Consider the following 12,922-nt stretch of genomic DNA (forward strand, 5'->3'; position numbering starts at 1 on the left):
ACCGGGGCTCAGTAGGGTTCAGGTCTGGAGATATACTTGGCCACTCCATCACCTTCACCTTCAGCTTCCTCAGCAAGGCAGTTGTTATCTTGGCGGTGTGTTTGGGGTCATTATCATGCCGTTCGGCCCAGTTTCTGAAGGGAGGGCATCATGTTCTGTTTCAGAATGTCACAGTACAAGTTGGAATCCATGTTTCCCTCAATGAAGCGCAGTTCCCCAGTACCAGCAGCACTCATGCAGCCCCAGACTATGATGCTACCACCACCATGCTTGACTGTAGGCAAGACACAATTTTCTTGGTACTCCTCACCAGGGCGTCGCCACACATGCTGGACACCATCTGAGCCAAACAAGTTTATCTTAGTCTCATCAGACCACAGGACATGGTTCCAGTAATTCAATTGTATTCAAAGCACCAAATTTTAACTGCTCTAATACAAGATCCACACATTTGTATGGTCCTGTCAAACAGACAAAAACATGAACATGATGAATAGGACATGTGGCTTTGCATGGTTAAACAACATACAACTGTTATCACTTAGGGTGTACTCACTTTTGTTGCCAGCTATTTTGACAATAATGGCTGTATGTTAAGTTATTTTCAGAGGACAGTAAATCTATACTGCTATACAAGTAGCACATTGACTACTCTAAAATATATCCAAGTTTCATTTCTATAGTATTGTGCCTTGAGAAGATATACTAAAATGGTTGCTGAAATGTGAGGGGTGTACTCACTTTTGTGAGATACTGTATGCTATATAGCATTCTTCTGCTTTAGAAATATTTTATGAAACATGTTCCTGATGCAGAAAAGCTGGTTCATATGTTTATCACCTCAAGACTAGATTTTCGTAATGCACAGTACAAGCTGGATGTCCCCCAATCTCTAAAAACAAGCTTCATGTTGTTTAAATGCAGCAGTTCTTATTAAGAGTCTGATCCAATTTTATAATAGTATATTTCACCACTTTTCATATATTTCACTCTGGAATAGCTTTCCTGGTAATATTCAGGAATAAGGTTAAGTCTAGACTAAATATGAATATCTTTAGCCAGGCAAATAATGATTGATATTTGAGTGCACATGAACTACTGATATGTTAAGCATTATAAAATGTTCATAAATGACCTATTAATTATTTGTTTTTAATGTTATCGGTCTATACAAGTAAATGATAAGCCCTCCGACAACAGCAGCTCTGAAAAAAACACACAAATGCAATAGGAAATATTTGCAAAACAGTGAATTTATAATTGAGTTTTTAGTTAAACACATGACTAAGTGCGTTTGCTTATTTTAGGTGAGAAACTGTTAAATACACAATTATAAAATATAAAAGCAGGAAAGATTCAGAATATACTGAATGCAACAGGAAAGGCAGTAATGGCAAAAACTCAAACTGTTTATGTATTTGATCCATTAATAACAGTCTTTATCATTTCTTTTAAAACAGTTCTTTATAATTACTCTGATTATTCTTTGATAAACAACCATTTAATTAACCAATTCTTCTGCTGCAAATCATTTTAATCTAATATTGTCTGTATACATCTGGATGGGAATTACATCAACAGTGAATTGGAACAAAAGAACAAAAAAACAAAACACATTATAAAAGCAAAAAATGGAAATATGGCTTTGATGCTTTATAAAAGATATACTTTTGATAGAAATGCCAGTAGACCAAGTTGTCACAAACGCAAACATTGACACTGCAAAAACATTAACAGGAGATACTCTATTTATAACGTTTCAAAGCTTTATTATTCTTTTCTTTAGAAAATGATATGTTTTCTCTATGAATTGTTTCAACGCAAAGTTAATGATTGCACCACTGGTCCACATTGCCACAAAAAAAAGAAAAAAGAAAAAAAAGAAAAGCTTACTAGACATTACAAACACTGTTGTGCCCCTGCCATGATCACAAGCTTTCAAAACTGCTGATCTAATCTATCTAGTATGGGGGAAAAAAATAGATCTTTTAGAACAAATTAAAAATAACTTGTATATGTGGCATATTTTCAAAATACAACAAAACAATAAAGCTGGCATGGCAATGCTCATAAAAGTGACAGAAATAAACAAAATACTTAAAATAGACAACCTGATACACTGTTCACTTTTTACTCATTGCATATCATTAATTACTTTTCTCATACTCTTGTGTAATGTCATTGATTAGTCTCTGGTGCGGCTCACTGCTCCTGTCCATCCTCTCTGAGCTCTGACGGCAGGAACTTGTACTGCTGCTGACGGATCATGGCCAGCTTCTTCCTGGCTTCTTCCAGCTCTCTCTCCTTCCTGAGCATCTCCTCCTGAGCAGCGATGATCTGAGTACACACACACACACATCCATATTAAAATCCATATTGCAGGACATTAACAAAAGAACATAAATAACATAATTAATTCATTACACGTGTTAAACAACTCTAATAGGCCAAGTAAAAACGGACAGGTTGACAAGCAGCATTATGAAACTTGCACTGTAGCAGTCAATCATTGTGCTAGAAATACTCTCATAAAATACACAGTAATGTGCCTCTAAATATGCTATAGCTTGACTTGTAACTGAGTTTCACTGATGTTCTTTTTACCTGAGCAATACCGCCCACCATCTTGCTCTTCACCATCACAGCCTGATCATCTTGAGCCTCAAATGCAGCCTTCTGTGCTGCCTTCACCAGGTTATCTGATGCCCTCTTGACGGCATTACCAGCAGCCTAAAGAAAAAAAAGACATCAGAGCACTCTTCAGACCATTTAACAAAACCAAAAAAGCCAACACAACACATTATGCTCTCAAGTACAAATTCTCAGCTTTCAGAAGGCGAGACTCAAAATTCACCTCAAATTAATTTTGAACTAGATACCATTACTAGAATATCAATACTTCAATATCAATAATCAATACTTAAATACAAGCCTAATACTAGACACACTGACTGACTGACTTGTCATCTAGCTCTATAGTCACAGCTGCTACGGCGTTCTTTTATTGTTCTTGACTTGGTGTTCATCACGGTTCATTTGCATATACACTGTTTTGTACACTGTTCACTGTTTTGCCTACAAATACAATAACTGTAATTTGTGGCAAGAATTGCAACTACAAGTACAACTACTTTAATTTGTGGCTAGAATTGAAACTACAAGTACAACTACTTTTATTTTTTTTTTATTTTTTTGGCTACAAGTACTACTACTGTAATTTGTTGCTACAAGTACAACTACTTTAATTTTTTTTTGCTACAAGTGCAACTACTTTAATTTGCGGCTACAAGTACAAGTACTTCAATTTGTGAACCCAATGAAGTAGCTTTTAACAAGCAGCGGTTTGTAGTCAAACCGCATATCTGACTGATCTGATGTTTGTAGGGAAGGCAAGTGTCTGGACTCTAGGGATGGCTTTATAAGGAAATGCAGCTGTGGAGAGAGCAGCCTGAACCAAACACATCTCCAGAGGACCTTTGGCAAACGTTCCAGGAATATTTTTTTCTTTTTTATGCCTTTTGAGGCATTGTGCACGGCTGAAGGTGTGATTTAGGGTTGAGTGTGTTCAGCTGTCTGCAGTCTGATTAGTCTCTGTAAGAGGAAGGACTGGCCCACACTTTATACACAAACTAGCATAGCTAAGAGATTCTGCATTGCTGCCACAGAAGACATTTTACATCACTGTGCACAGCTCTATTAGTAGAAGGAACAAAGGCTCATATTAGTCACTGTGGGGAGATGGTAAAAAAAAAAATTAAAGGTACCTTTTAAATGAAAAATCTTACAGATAAATTATTCAACTGTGAACATCTTGGTTGATTCACATTTACAAACTCTCAAATTTCAATTTGTCTTGTATCAAAAGCAGTATTTGGTTACATCTTATTTTGTGCATGTGAGGCAACTCTTCTCATGGGCAGACAGATATCAGCAGAAGTAGAATGGAGCAGCGGGGAGAGAAGTATATGTGTAAAAAAAAAAACCAAAAAAAAAAAAAAAAACCCTGCTATATCTAGAAATGATGTGACCATTAGTAAAAGGCTGCTCTAAAATCTGATTGGCTGTAGTAGAAAGCAGATGGAGTTGTGCTCCAGTTGTGCTCTAAGTAATATTTCAAAATTCACAAATGTGTGCTGTGGTGCACACATGGCAAGAAAAGATTGACAAATAAATGCACGCCATTCCACAAAATTTTAGTTTCATTGTATACTTCATTTTGAGTGAATTTCAGAATGTGGCTGTGCCCAACATAAAGAATTAAACAGTAAATTAAGATGCAAATAGAAAAATCTGACTTTACTTCATCTAATGCAAATGATGGCAGTCATTCAGTTGGTGAATGGATGGGATGGAGACAGTTTGACAATCGCCCTCAAAATTGTGCACTCATCTCTGTGCATTTCAAAGCACACCAGCTAAATATCAGCTATTGAAATTTCTCAAATTTCCTGATCCATGCACCATTAGTTGTAAAAATATGAATGCAAATTAATTATAAAAGAGTGTGTTCAACAGCAACTTAGTGTTGCTCAGAATTTTTTGGTGACAAATGATCCAATGATGTTCAATTTCTTCCTTTTCAGAACCTTGTCAATAATGTCATACACTGGAAACATACATTAGAATTAATTAGAACAGTAATTCAATATGATAAAGTAGATTTCTGTGGACTATTTATGCAAAATCTCTCAGCAGCCATCAGCATTTCTGTTATCACAAGCCCTCATCAGTGCACATTACACATTAGACAACTGGACTGTGTAAGACAAGACAGCTAAACGTGGAGCTTTACTAGAGATGCCAAAATAACATCAGATACTGTGGATATACAATGTCTGAATGTCATTGCATTAGATGACAAAATATCAAGCGATCGGCATCTGTAAACAAATCATGCTAGTGGTCTGCTCAGAATTAGCTTGTCAAATGTGTTTTTGTTTCATTTGTTTGAAAATTCAATATGGTGTCTATCGTGACTACGATATAATGGTGGTCTCAGTCAGTTAATTAGGTTTTAAATTTAACCCTCAGCCTTCACCCTGTGCAGGACGACAGCTGTCTCACTGGAGGCAGGAGGGGTGCAGTGGGTTTCACTGTCTCACTCAATATTTAAAGGCTTTGTTGAGAGGCAGACACAAAAACAACTAAGACTCTTCATTGTTTATTTGTCTCAGACCACTGCAATGGCAAATGATGAGAGAAAAAGGTTTTTCATCCTTCATATTAGGATGCGGGCCAATTTGACCCAATTACATTTTTTGTTGTTGAGTTGTCTGTAATACTGGGTAACCTACAATAATTCTCCTTGAAATTTAGTGGCTTTTTCCTCATTTAGGGTACATGTCTGCAAAGTGTCGACACACTGATGTGCGGTGGAATGTGCATACTAAATTGTTTTATTATGATTTTGATATTTGCTGGTCAATTTGACCCTCATATTACAAGGTTAAAGGCAGCTGCACAGTCGAAATGAAAACATTTTTTGATATATTTTGTCATGTCAATTTCTACCCTTCAAGTGTATTTACATTTATGCATTTGTCAGATGTTGTTATTTGAAGAAACTTATACTGCATTGAAGGTACACATTTTTTTGAAGTATGAAGGTATAATTCAGTTCCCTGGGAATCGAAACCATGATTCTGGCATTGCTAATTCTCTACTGTTTGAATAGAAAGAAAATACACAGAAAAAGTGCTTTTCCACACTTTTTATATGTAAAATGTTTCATTTTGTTTTAAATATTTACAATATGGTTATAATTTTCACAGATTGTGAAAACAAAAATGTTTAAAAAATGTTAAAAATACAGTTTTAAATGTATGTTCTCATGTTTTTTTTTTTCCCTCAAAGTGTGAGACATGAGTATTAATATTAAAGGTTTACTGTTTTTACCTTATGCTTTTTTTTGGATTTCATAAAAATACATTTTAATTTATTGTTTTGAATCTACTTAAATCCAAAGGGCCAATTTGACCCTGACTTTTACGTTCATACACTCTCACAAAAAACTGCTATCGATGGTTCTATGAACAACCTTTAACATCCATGGAATCTTTCCATTGCACAAAAGGTTCTTTATGGTAACAATGGCTCTTTTCAAAACTAATCACTGAAAGGTTCTTTGATGAAGCAAAAATGGTTCATCTATTGCATCACGGCCAAAAAAAAAAAAAAAAAAAAAAAAAAAAACGCTCTAGAACCTTCATTTTTTAAGAGTGTACTTTTTTTTAAGCCAATACAAGGGTCCTTTAAAACATTTAACTCAAAAACTGTATGGAAGTACTGAAACCCAGCAAACACACTGACCTGCAGTCTCTTCATGGTCTGGGAGTCCTGGTCAGCCTTGACCTTACAGGCCACCAGCAGCTGTGCGGTGGATGCTGCCACCTGTTTGGCTGAAGAAATGAGTTTCTCTTCACTGGCATGACCCTGAACGGCAGAGTTGGCCGCCTCGCACAGGTTGTTAGTAGCTGCGGCCACCATACGGGCCTAGAGTAGATGAATTCATAGACAAAATATGTTAAACATCCAGCTCATTAAAATTACTGAAACCTCTGCATCTAATTCCTTCAGAAGAAACTGAGAAATTTAAAGGGTTAATTCACCCAAAAAATTAAGATTCTGTCATCATTTACTCACCCTCATGTCATTCCAAAGCTGTATGACTGACCACAAAATAAGATATGTCCATACAGTGAAAGACAACGGAGACCAATGTTATTTTGAACCAAACAACTGAAATCTTCCTTGAAAATATCTTTTGTGTTTAAAACAATAGGAGGGTGAATAAATGATGACTTTTTGGGTGAACTATCCCGTTAAGCTCAATTGAGCAAGAAATCAGCATTTCCAGCTCTACTTGTGATGACGAGTTTGAAACAGACTTACAGCTGAAATGAGACCCTGAGACCACTGTCCATCATCCACCGCATTTGCTGGAATCGCCCCGACCTGACAGAGACAGAGAGAATGAGAGATTTGCTTTGGCGGTACTGACTTATCTTAATTAAGCTGAACAAAGCACATGATTTTCAAGCGTTCTGGATGAACTTTACGTCATGGAGCACCTGACAGCAGCAGGGAGATGTGTGCGCATGTTCATACCTTCCCTTGGGCCACCAGTTCTCTCTGAGCGGCAGATGCAGCTTTGACCAAAGCGCTGGTGGCTGCAGCGATGGATTTGGCTGCTTCCAGAATCTGTTCTTCAAAGTTAAGACTCTCATCAGCTTCCTGTTGACCAGAACACAACATACATTCATATCCATGACCGTCTGAAAATTGTGACTGATCTTGAAAGTTTTTTCCACATGCGTATGAGCACAACACAATGGTTTTTTCATTCCAGTATCCATGATAATGATGATGATGTTGATGGTCAATTCATGCTCAATGATTGTGGCCGTGGCTGCATTCATAATTCATGATTTGTGTTACCTTAAATCCAAATCCAAACTGGGCAATGCAAATGGGAATAGTTATACAAATGTCATATAATGGTCAAGAACATTAGCTTAAGAATATATGAACACTGTGCAGGATTTTCCAAGCTAAATGTATGCTGTGTCAGTTAAGCTGGTACGTGTTTGAGTCCTGAGGGATGTGGGTAAACATTTCCTCACCTTGGGTTTGGCTCGAGGTTTGAGCTGCTCTAGTTTCTTGGCGGCAGCTTCAATGGCAGCTGCGGCCCCCAGCAGCTCATTTTCGGCGATGACGGTCGGGTCTTCGGGATCTACCCACTCTGTACCTAAAGACAGTATTGTATCCAATCAAACACATCTGTAGGGTTGTGCTGTGTACCTGTACTTAAAAAATACTGCTTTATTAAAAATTTACAGTGGTATGAAAACACAATTTATTTCACCACTGCCTGATCCTGAAGACTATTGAAGGCACATTGTCTTCAGGATCAGGCATTGGTGAAATAAATTATGTTTTCATACCACCGTAAATTTTTAATAAAGCAGTATGGTGGGTCAATCCATAAATATTTTTTTTTTTTTTTTTTTTAAAAACACATTTACTCATGACACATAACAGATCTAAATAGAAACCAATGTTTGGCCTTCCTCCATCTCCTTGTATAATTGTATTCTATCTCTGATTTGAGCACTTTCTCATCAATGGTTCTTTTGTTTTTAATAAATCCGGAGGTTCTGACTAGTGTGTGACTAATTTTCCCACATATTCTACAACACATTTATAAGGTTTTCTTGCTCTTTTGAAAAAAAAAAAAAAAAAAAAAAAAAAAAAAGTGTATCTAAGTAGTTGTGTTTAAACTTTTCGACCACAAAAAGCCCTCTTCGCTTCACTCAGACTACTCAAGAAAAACGCTCTACAAACGCAATACTCACAAATCTTGATATTAGAATGAATACACTACAGTTCAAAAGTTTGGAGTCAGTAAGATGTTTCCATGTTTTTGAAAGAAGTCTCAAAAGTGATCAAAAATACAGTAAAAGCAGTAATATTGTGTTTAAAATAGCCGTTTTCTATGCGAATATGTGAATATTGTTAAAATGTAATGTATCATTGTGATCAAAGCTGAATTTTCAGAATCATTACTCCAGTCTTCAGTGTCACATGATCATTCAGAAATCATTTTAATATGCTGATTTGATGCTCTAGAAAAAATTCTGATTATCACATTTTTGTGGAAACTGTGATACATTTTTTTTTTCAGGAATCTTTGATGAATAGAAAGTTCAAAAGAACATTTTATTGGAAAAATAGAATTTTCTTGTAATGTTATGAATTTCTTTAAAAAAAAAAAAAAAACCTCAACAAAACAAAAACAAATAACTTTTACTTTACAACCTCACTGACTCCAAACTTTTTAATTTTTCATATGTGCAATGAAGCTGACAGTCAAAGACAACAACAGCAGAAAGCAAAAATATCTGATTATATTAAATATTATTTTACTTATATGAGCACTTGATAGGTGAAAAGACAGAAGCGTTAACTTAATTTTATTTTCTTCCTTTTTTATGTGAATTAGCACCTATAAATCATCCTTTCTCTCTCTCTCATCCTTTTTTTTTCTCTCTTTCCAACTCTCTCTCTCTCTCTGACACCCCAGAGATTCTCCTCGTCTCTCATCATGTGTTAAATCAGGGTCTGGGCATTATCACCCCTAGCTCCCAGATCACTTTCAGTGATGGGTGGCAGGGATTATCCTGATAAATCCTGCTTGGATTCTCTGCTCATGATGCAGAACTGGAAGTGGATACTTGACCTGATCTGATGGAGAGGACAAGAGGGCAAGGAGTACGAGAGAAGCCCTAGATCTAGAGCACTGCAGGCAGAAGATAATCCACCCTGAATGCTGGATGCTGAGAGTGTGGAGAGAAACATGACACACTGTACCTTTCATGGCCTCCGCAGCCTGTATGAGCTCCGTCACTGAACTGGCCACACGTTTGGAGTAGTTCGCCAGCTGCTGTTTAAGGTCATGAGAGGGTTTCTGAATGATCTGCGGATGGAGATCACAAGACTTCACACACATGAATGTATTAAAACATACCAAATAAGGACAGGGATTGTTAAATCAAACACTGCTCTGATCTAAATCAGACACTGCTGTTAGACACTCATGCGAGCAGCTCGTAGAAGCTGATCTAGTGATTTCTGAGTTTTGTGTGTGTGTGTGTGTGCGTGTCCTCGGAGTGTCCTCCAGGGTGGTGCTGGTGACAGTGAAACAGGTGCATGGCATTAGCAGAGCTGTTCAATTGGAACAGACGGCTAAGAAAAGACTTGGCCATGAGGAGGAATGCTGGGAATGACATGGACAATACCAGAAACACACACACACACACACACACACACACACACACACACACACACACGCTATCTGTCTGTACAAACCCTACAAAAGCACAAAGGACAGTCTCTGTCTCTTTATTCAGGGTTTTGACCAACAGATTTCAATAACTGTTCCTTTCATTTATGCATGCTGTGGTGCATTTCCCTTTAATTGTCAGGCAACTATATTTAGAATGAATAAAAGTAAATGATCAATAGAGTACTGACATGTCCAATACGATGCTTAACGGACAGACTAAATGTTTCACATTGGTTTTATTCCACTCAAGCATTCACAAATCGTTATAAATAAAACATTTAAAAGCAGGGTAAAACTAGAAATAAACATTACATTTACTATGGAAATTTATAGACCTTTCCCAGGCCTGGAAAAACATACTTTTAAAATTCTCTGATATTTTCAAGTTTAACCATAAAGAATCTAAGGATTCATAATAGCAACCTGAGTGTGTTGCTTCAAGAGAGTGAGCACATCTGTGTTGTCTTTTATTTTATTTATGCTATTAATTTATGCTAATTTAATTTAATTAATCTCTTTCTGCTTATTACAAAAAATTCACCCTGCAACGGTCACCTCACAAAATGTTACATGCACAATTAACACACACACACACACACGCACACGCACGTATATATGGTTTACGGGGACTCTCCATAGACGTAATGGTTTTTATACTGTACAAGCTGTACATTCTATCCCCCTACACTACCCCTACCCCTAAACCTACTCATCACAGGGAACTGTGCATTTTTTTAATAAAAAAAAAAAAAAAAAACACTGTTTAGTATGTTTTTTAAGCCATGTTTACGTTGTAATACCCATGTTATTATACACATTTGTGTCCTCATAAACCATATGTACAAGAACACACACACACAGAAAATACACACCAAGTCTGAAATACATTAGCAAAGTGTTAAATCCTTCTGCACAACATTCAAATGTCATTTCATACAGTATATCTGAAAATTGTAACAGAACATTTTGACAAATCAAGATGCCATTAATATTTTAGAAGTTAAAAGGTCTCAAAAAGCATCCAACTGTCACCTTTCAAGAGACAGATACAACTGACCTTATCAGATGATAATGAAATCACACCAGTTACTACACTGATAGATCTGACTAGTGGTTCTCAAGTGGTTATTTCTTCAAGACAATGGCCATAAAGTGTGCAACTAACAATCTGCAAAAATAACAATTCATCATGATATTGGTGCAAAATATTTGTTACCTTAACCAAATGATTTGCAGCTTTGTTTTTTTGCAACCCCTATGGGCAGAATTTCACAAAATATAGTGCATGGTTAGAATGTCCATATGTACAAGTGTCAAGTTTTGTTGACTGGTGAATTTGTGTGTTTAAAAGATTTGTCAGTTAGAAAAACATTTTTGTCATGAGTCTATAGATGATACATGCCAAATTTTGCTTGAAACACAAATGACCTGGAGGAAGTTTAAAAATTTGGTTCTACAGAAAACGTCCAAATTGTGAAAAAAATTTAAAGACGGAAATGGAAATAAATATAGATCTGCAACCCACCAGTTGAGATGCACTGCAGCATCCACTATATTATATAACTTTTGTCTCATGTTAAGAGGTTGTGCAATTCAATACACACAAAACACACACGGCAGAGAGATTCACATGCACAGTCACCTTTAACTCACCGGCTATCACAATGAACCAACACACAACACCCATACACCCACACCCACCCACACACACAGAGAGAGAGAAAACAAGTAAATTAGGAAAACACTAAAAAATTAATTTCTCAGACCAGCATAGCAATGATCTGCCTCGTTACAACTAATCACAAAATTCCACATTCAACTCTTCATATGGACCTTTACAAATTTAAAAAAATTAAATATATTTATTTAACTACCTCTAGCCCTGGTTTCACAGACAAGGCGTCCTAGACTAAAATGCATGTTTGAGCCGTTTTAACTGAAAGCAACTCGAACTGACATACCTTCAAATAAATCAGTGCCATTGTTTTGTCTCAAGATGCACACCAGTAATGTTTTTTTCTGGTGTACATTTATAAAAGCTACTTAAATATCCTAATTGAACAAAGGTTTAATCCTGGCTTAGGCTAAGCCCTGTCTGTGAAACCAGGCCCTAATGTTTTATTATATTTTATTTACATTTTAAGCCCTGTTCGGCTCAGATTTTCTCTCTCAAAATGATGGATGTCATTTTAAAAATGTGGAAATTAGCAGAAACAAGTTAATGCAACCTCTTATTTACATGAGGTAAACAATTGATCCGACTACTTGGTTTATATTTTAATGTATATAATACATATTTTAAAATTGCATTGCATATCTGTTGCTTGACATAATAATAAATAAATAATGCATGCAAATCATTGCAAAGCTTATTGGTTCCAAACGGTGCCTAGCAGTGGTCAAAAATGATTTACAAAACGACTTTTAGATTGATCCCATCTTATAAACTCTGGATTTGGATGACAATTAAATTACCACAAGACCTTGGTGTTTGTCAAAAAACAGTAAGTAATTCAGCCGGGGATTTTTGTATGGGTGGTGGGAGAAAAATACTGTCATTTTGGATTCGGACGGCAATAATATCACAGACTAACCTCTGTAAATGCTGAAAATACATTACAACCTTATGAGAAACAATTACCATCCAAACAGGGCTTTAGATACATTCTTCAGTCACTGCCTCAGTGAGACCCAGTGAGTGACAAACATACTGTGAATTCATGAAATATGTGAGAGTTCAGTGTGCCACTAAAATAACAGGAACAAAAGCAGCGTCAGTTATTTCACACAGTTTTAACCCTAATGACCCCCCATAAGGGAGCTCTAGAAGAGTGTGTTTGTGTGTGTGTTTATAGGATGTAACAGGGTGGCCTGGCAGACACTTCTAACTTACCACTAACACATGCTCCAGCAGGCCCAGGTAACCAGTGGCACATTCAGAGCCGAAGCGCAGCGCTCGAGCCTGAACATCACGGTTCACCTCCGGGTGGAATGCCGCTTGCTGAACAACACATCAGAAACATCACACATTTTCTTCAGGTTAACATTAATATACAATATATATTATAATTTTCCATA

General features: G+C 36.5%; 1 protein-coding gene across 3 annotated transcripts in view; it reads right to left on the reverse strand.

The window, feature by feature from the left end:
• Window positions 1-1,235: 1,235 nt before the first annotated feature.
• Window positions 1,236-12,922, reverse strand: part of tln1 (talin 1) — a 103,729-nt gene continuing 92,042 nt past the window's right edge. For 2 of the 3 annotated variants that reach the window (XM_051911198.1, XM_051911197.1), the window contains 8 exons: window positions 12,738-12,845; window positions 9,370-9,475; window positions 7,623-7,747; window positions 7,108-7,233; window positions 6,892-6,954; window positions 6,310-6,492; window positions 2,605-2,730; window positions 1,236-2,337 (listed from right to left, as the gene is read on the reverse strand). In XM_051911198.1, coding sequence (XP_051767158.1) covers window positions 2,203-2,337; window positions 2,605-2,730; window positions 6,310-6,492; window positions 6,892-6,954; window positions 7,108-7,233; window positions 7,623-7,747; window positions 9,370-9,475; window positions 12,738-12,845 — 972 coding nt within the window. In that variant the 3' untranslated portion in view covers window positions 1,236-2,202. Of the gene's footprint in view, window positions 2,338-2,604; window positions 2,731-6,309; window positions 6,493-6,891; window positions 6,955-7,107; window positions 7,234-7,374; window positions 7,456-7,622; window positions 7,748-9,369; window positions 9,476-12,737; window positions 12,846-12,922 lie in introns of those variants that run through there. The other variant, XM_051911199.1, reaches the window with a different exon arrangement.

Source organism: Ctenopharyngodon idella, chromosome 10 (genome assembly GCF_019924925.1).
Source record: "Ctenopharyngodon idella isolate HZGC_01 chromosome 10, HZGC01, whole genome shotgun sequence".
In the NCBI taxonomy this organism is placed as follows: domain Eukaryota; kingdom Metazoa; phylum Chordata; class Actinopteri; order Cypriniformes; family Xenocyprididae; genus Ctenopharyngodon; species Ctenopharyngodon idella.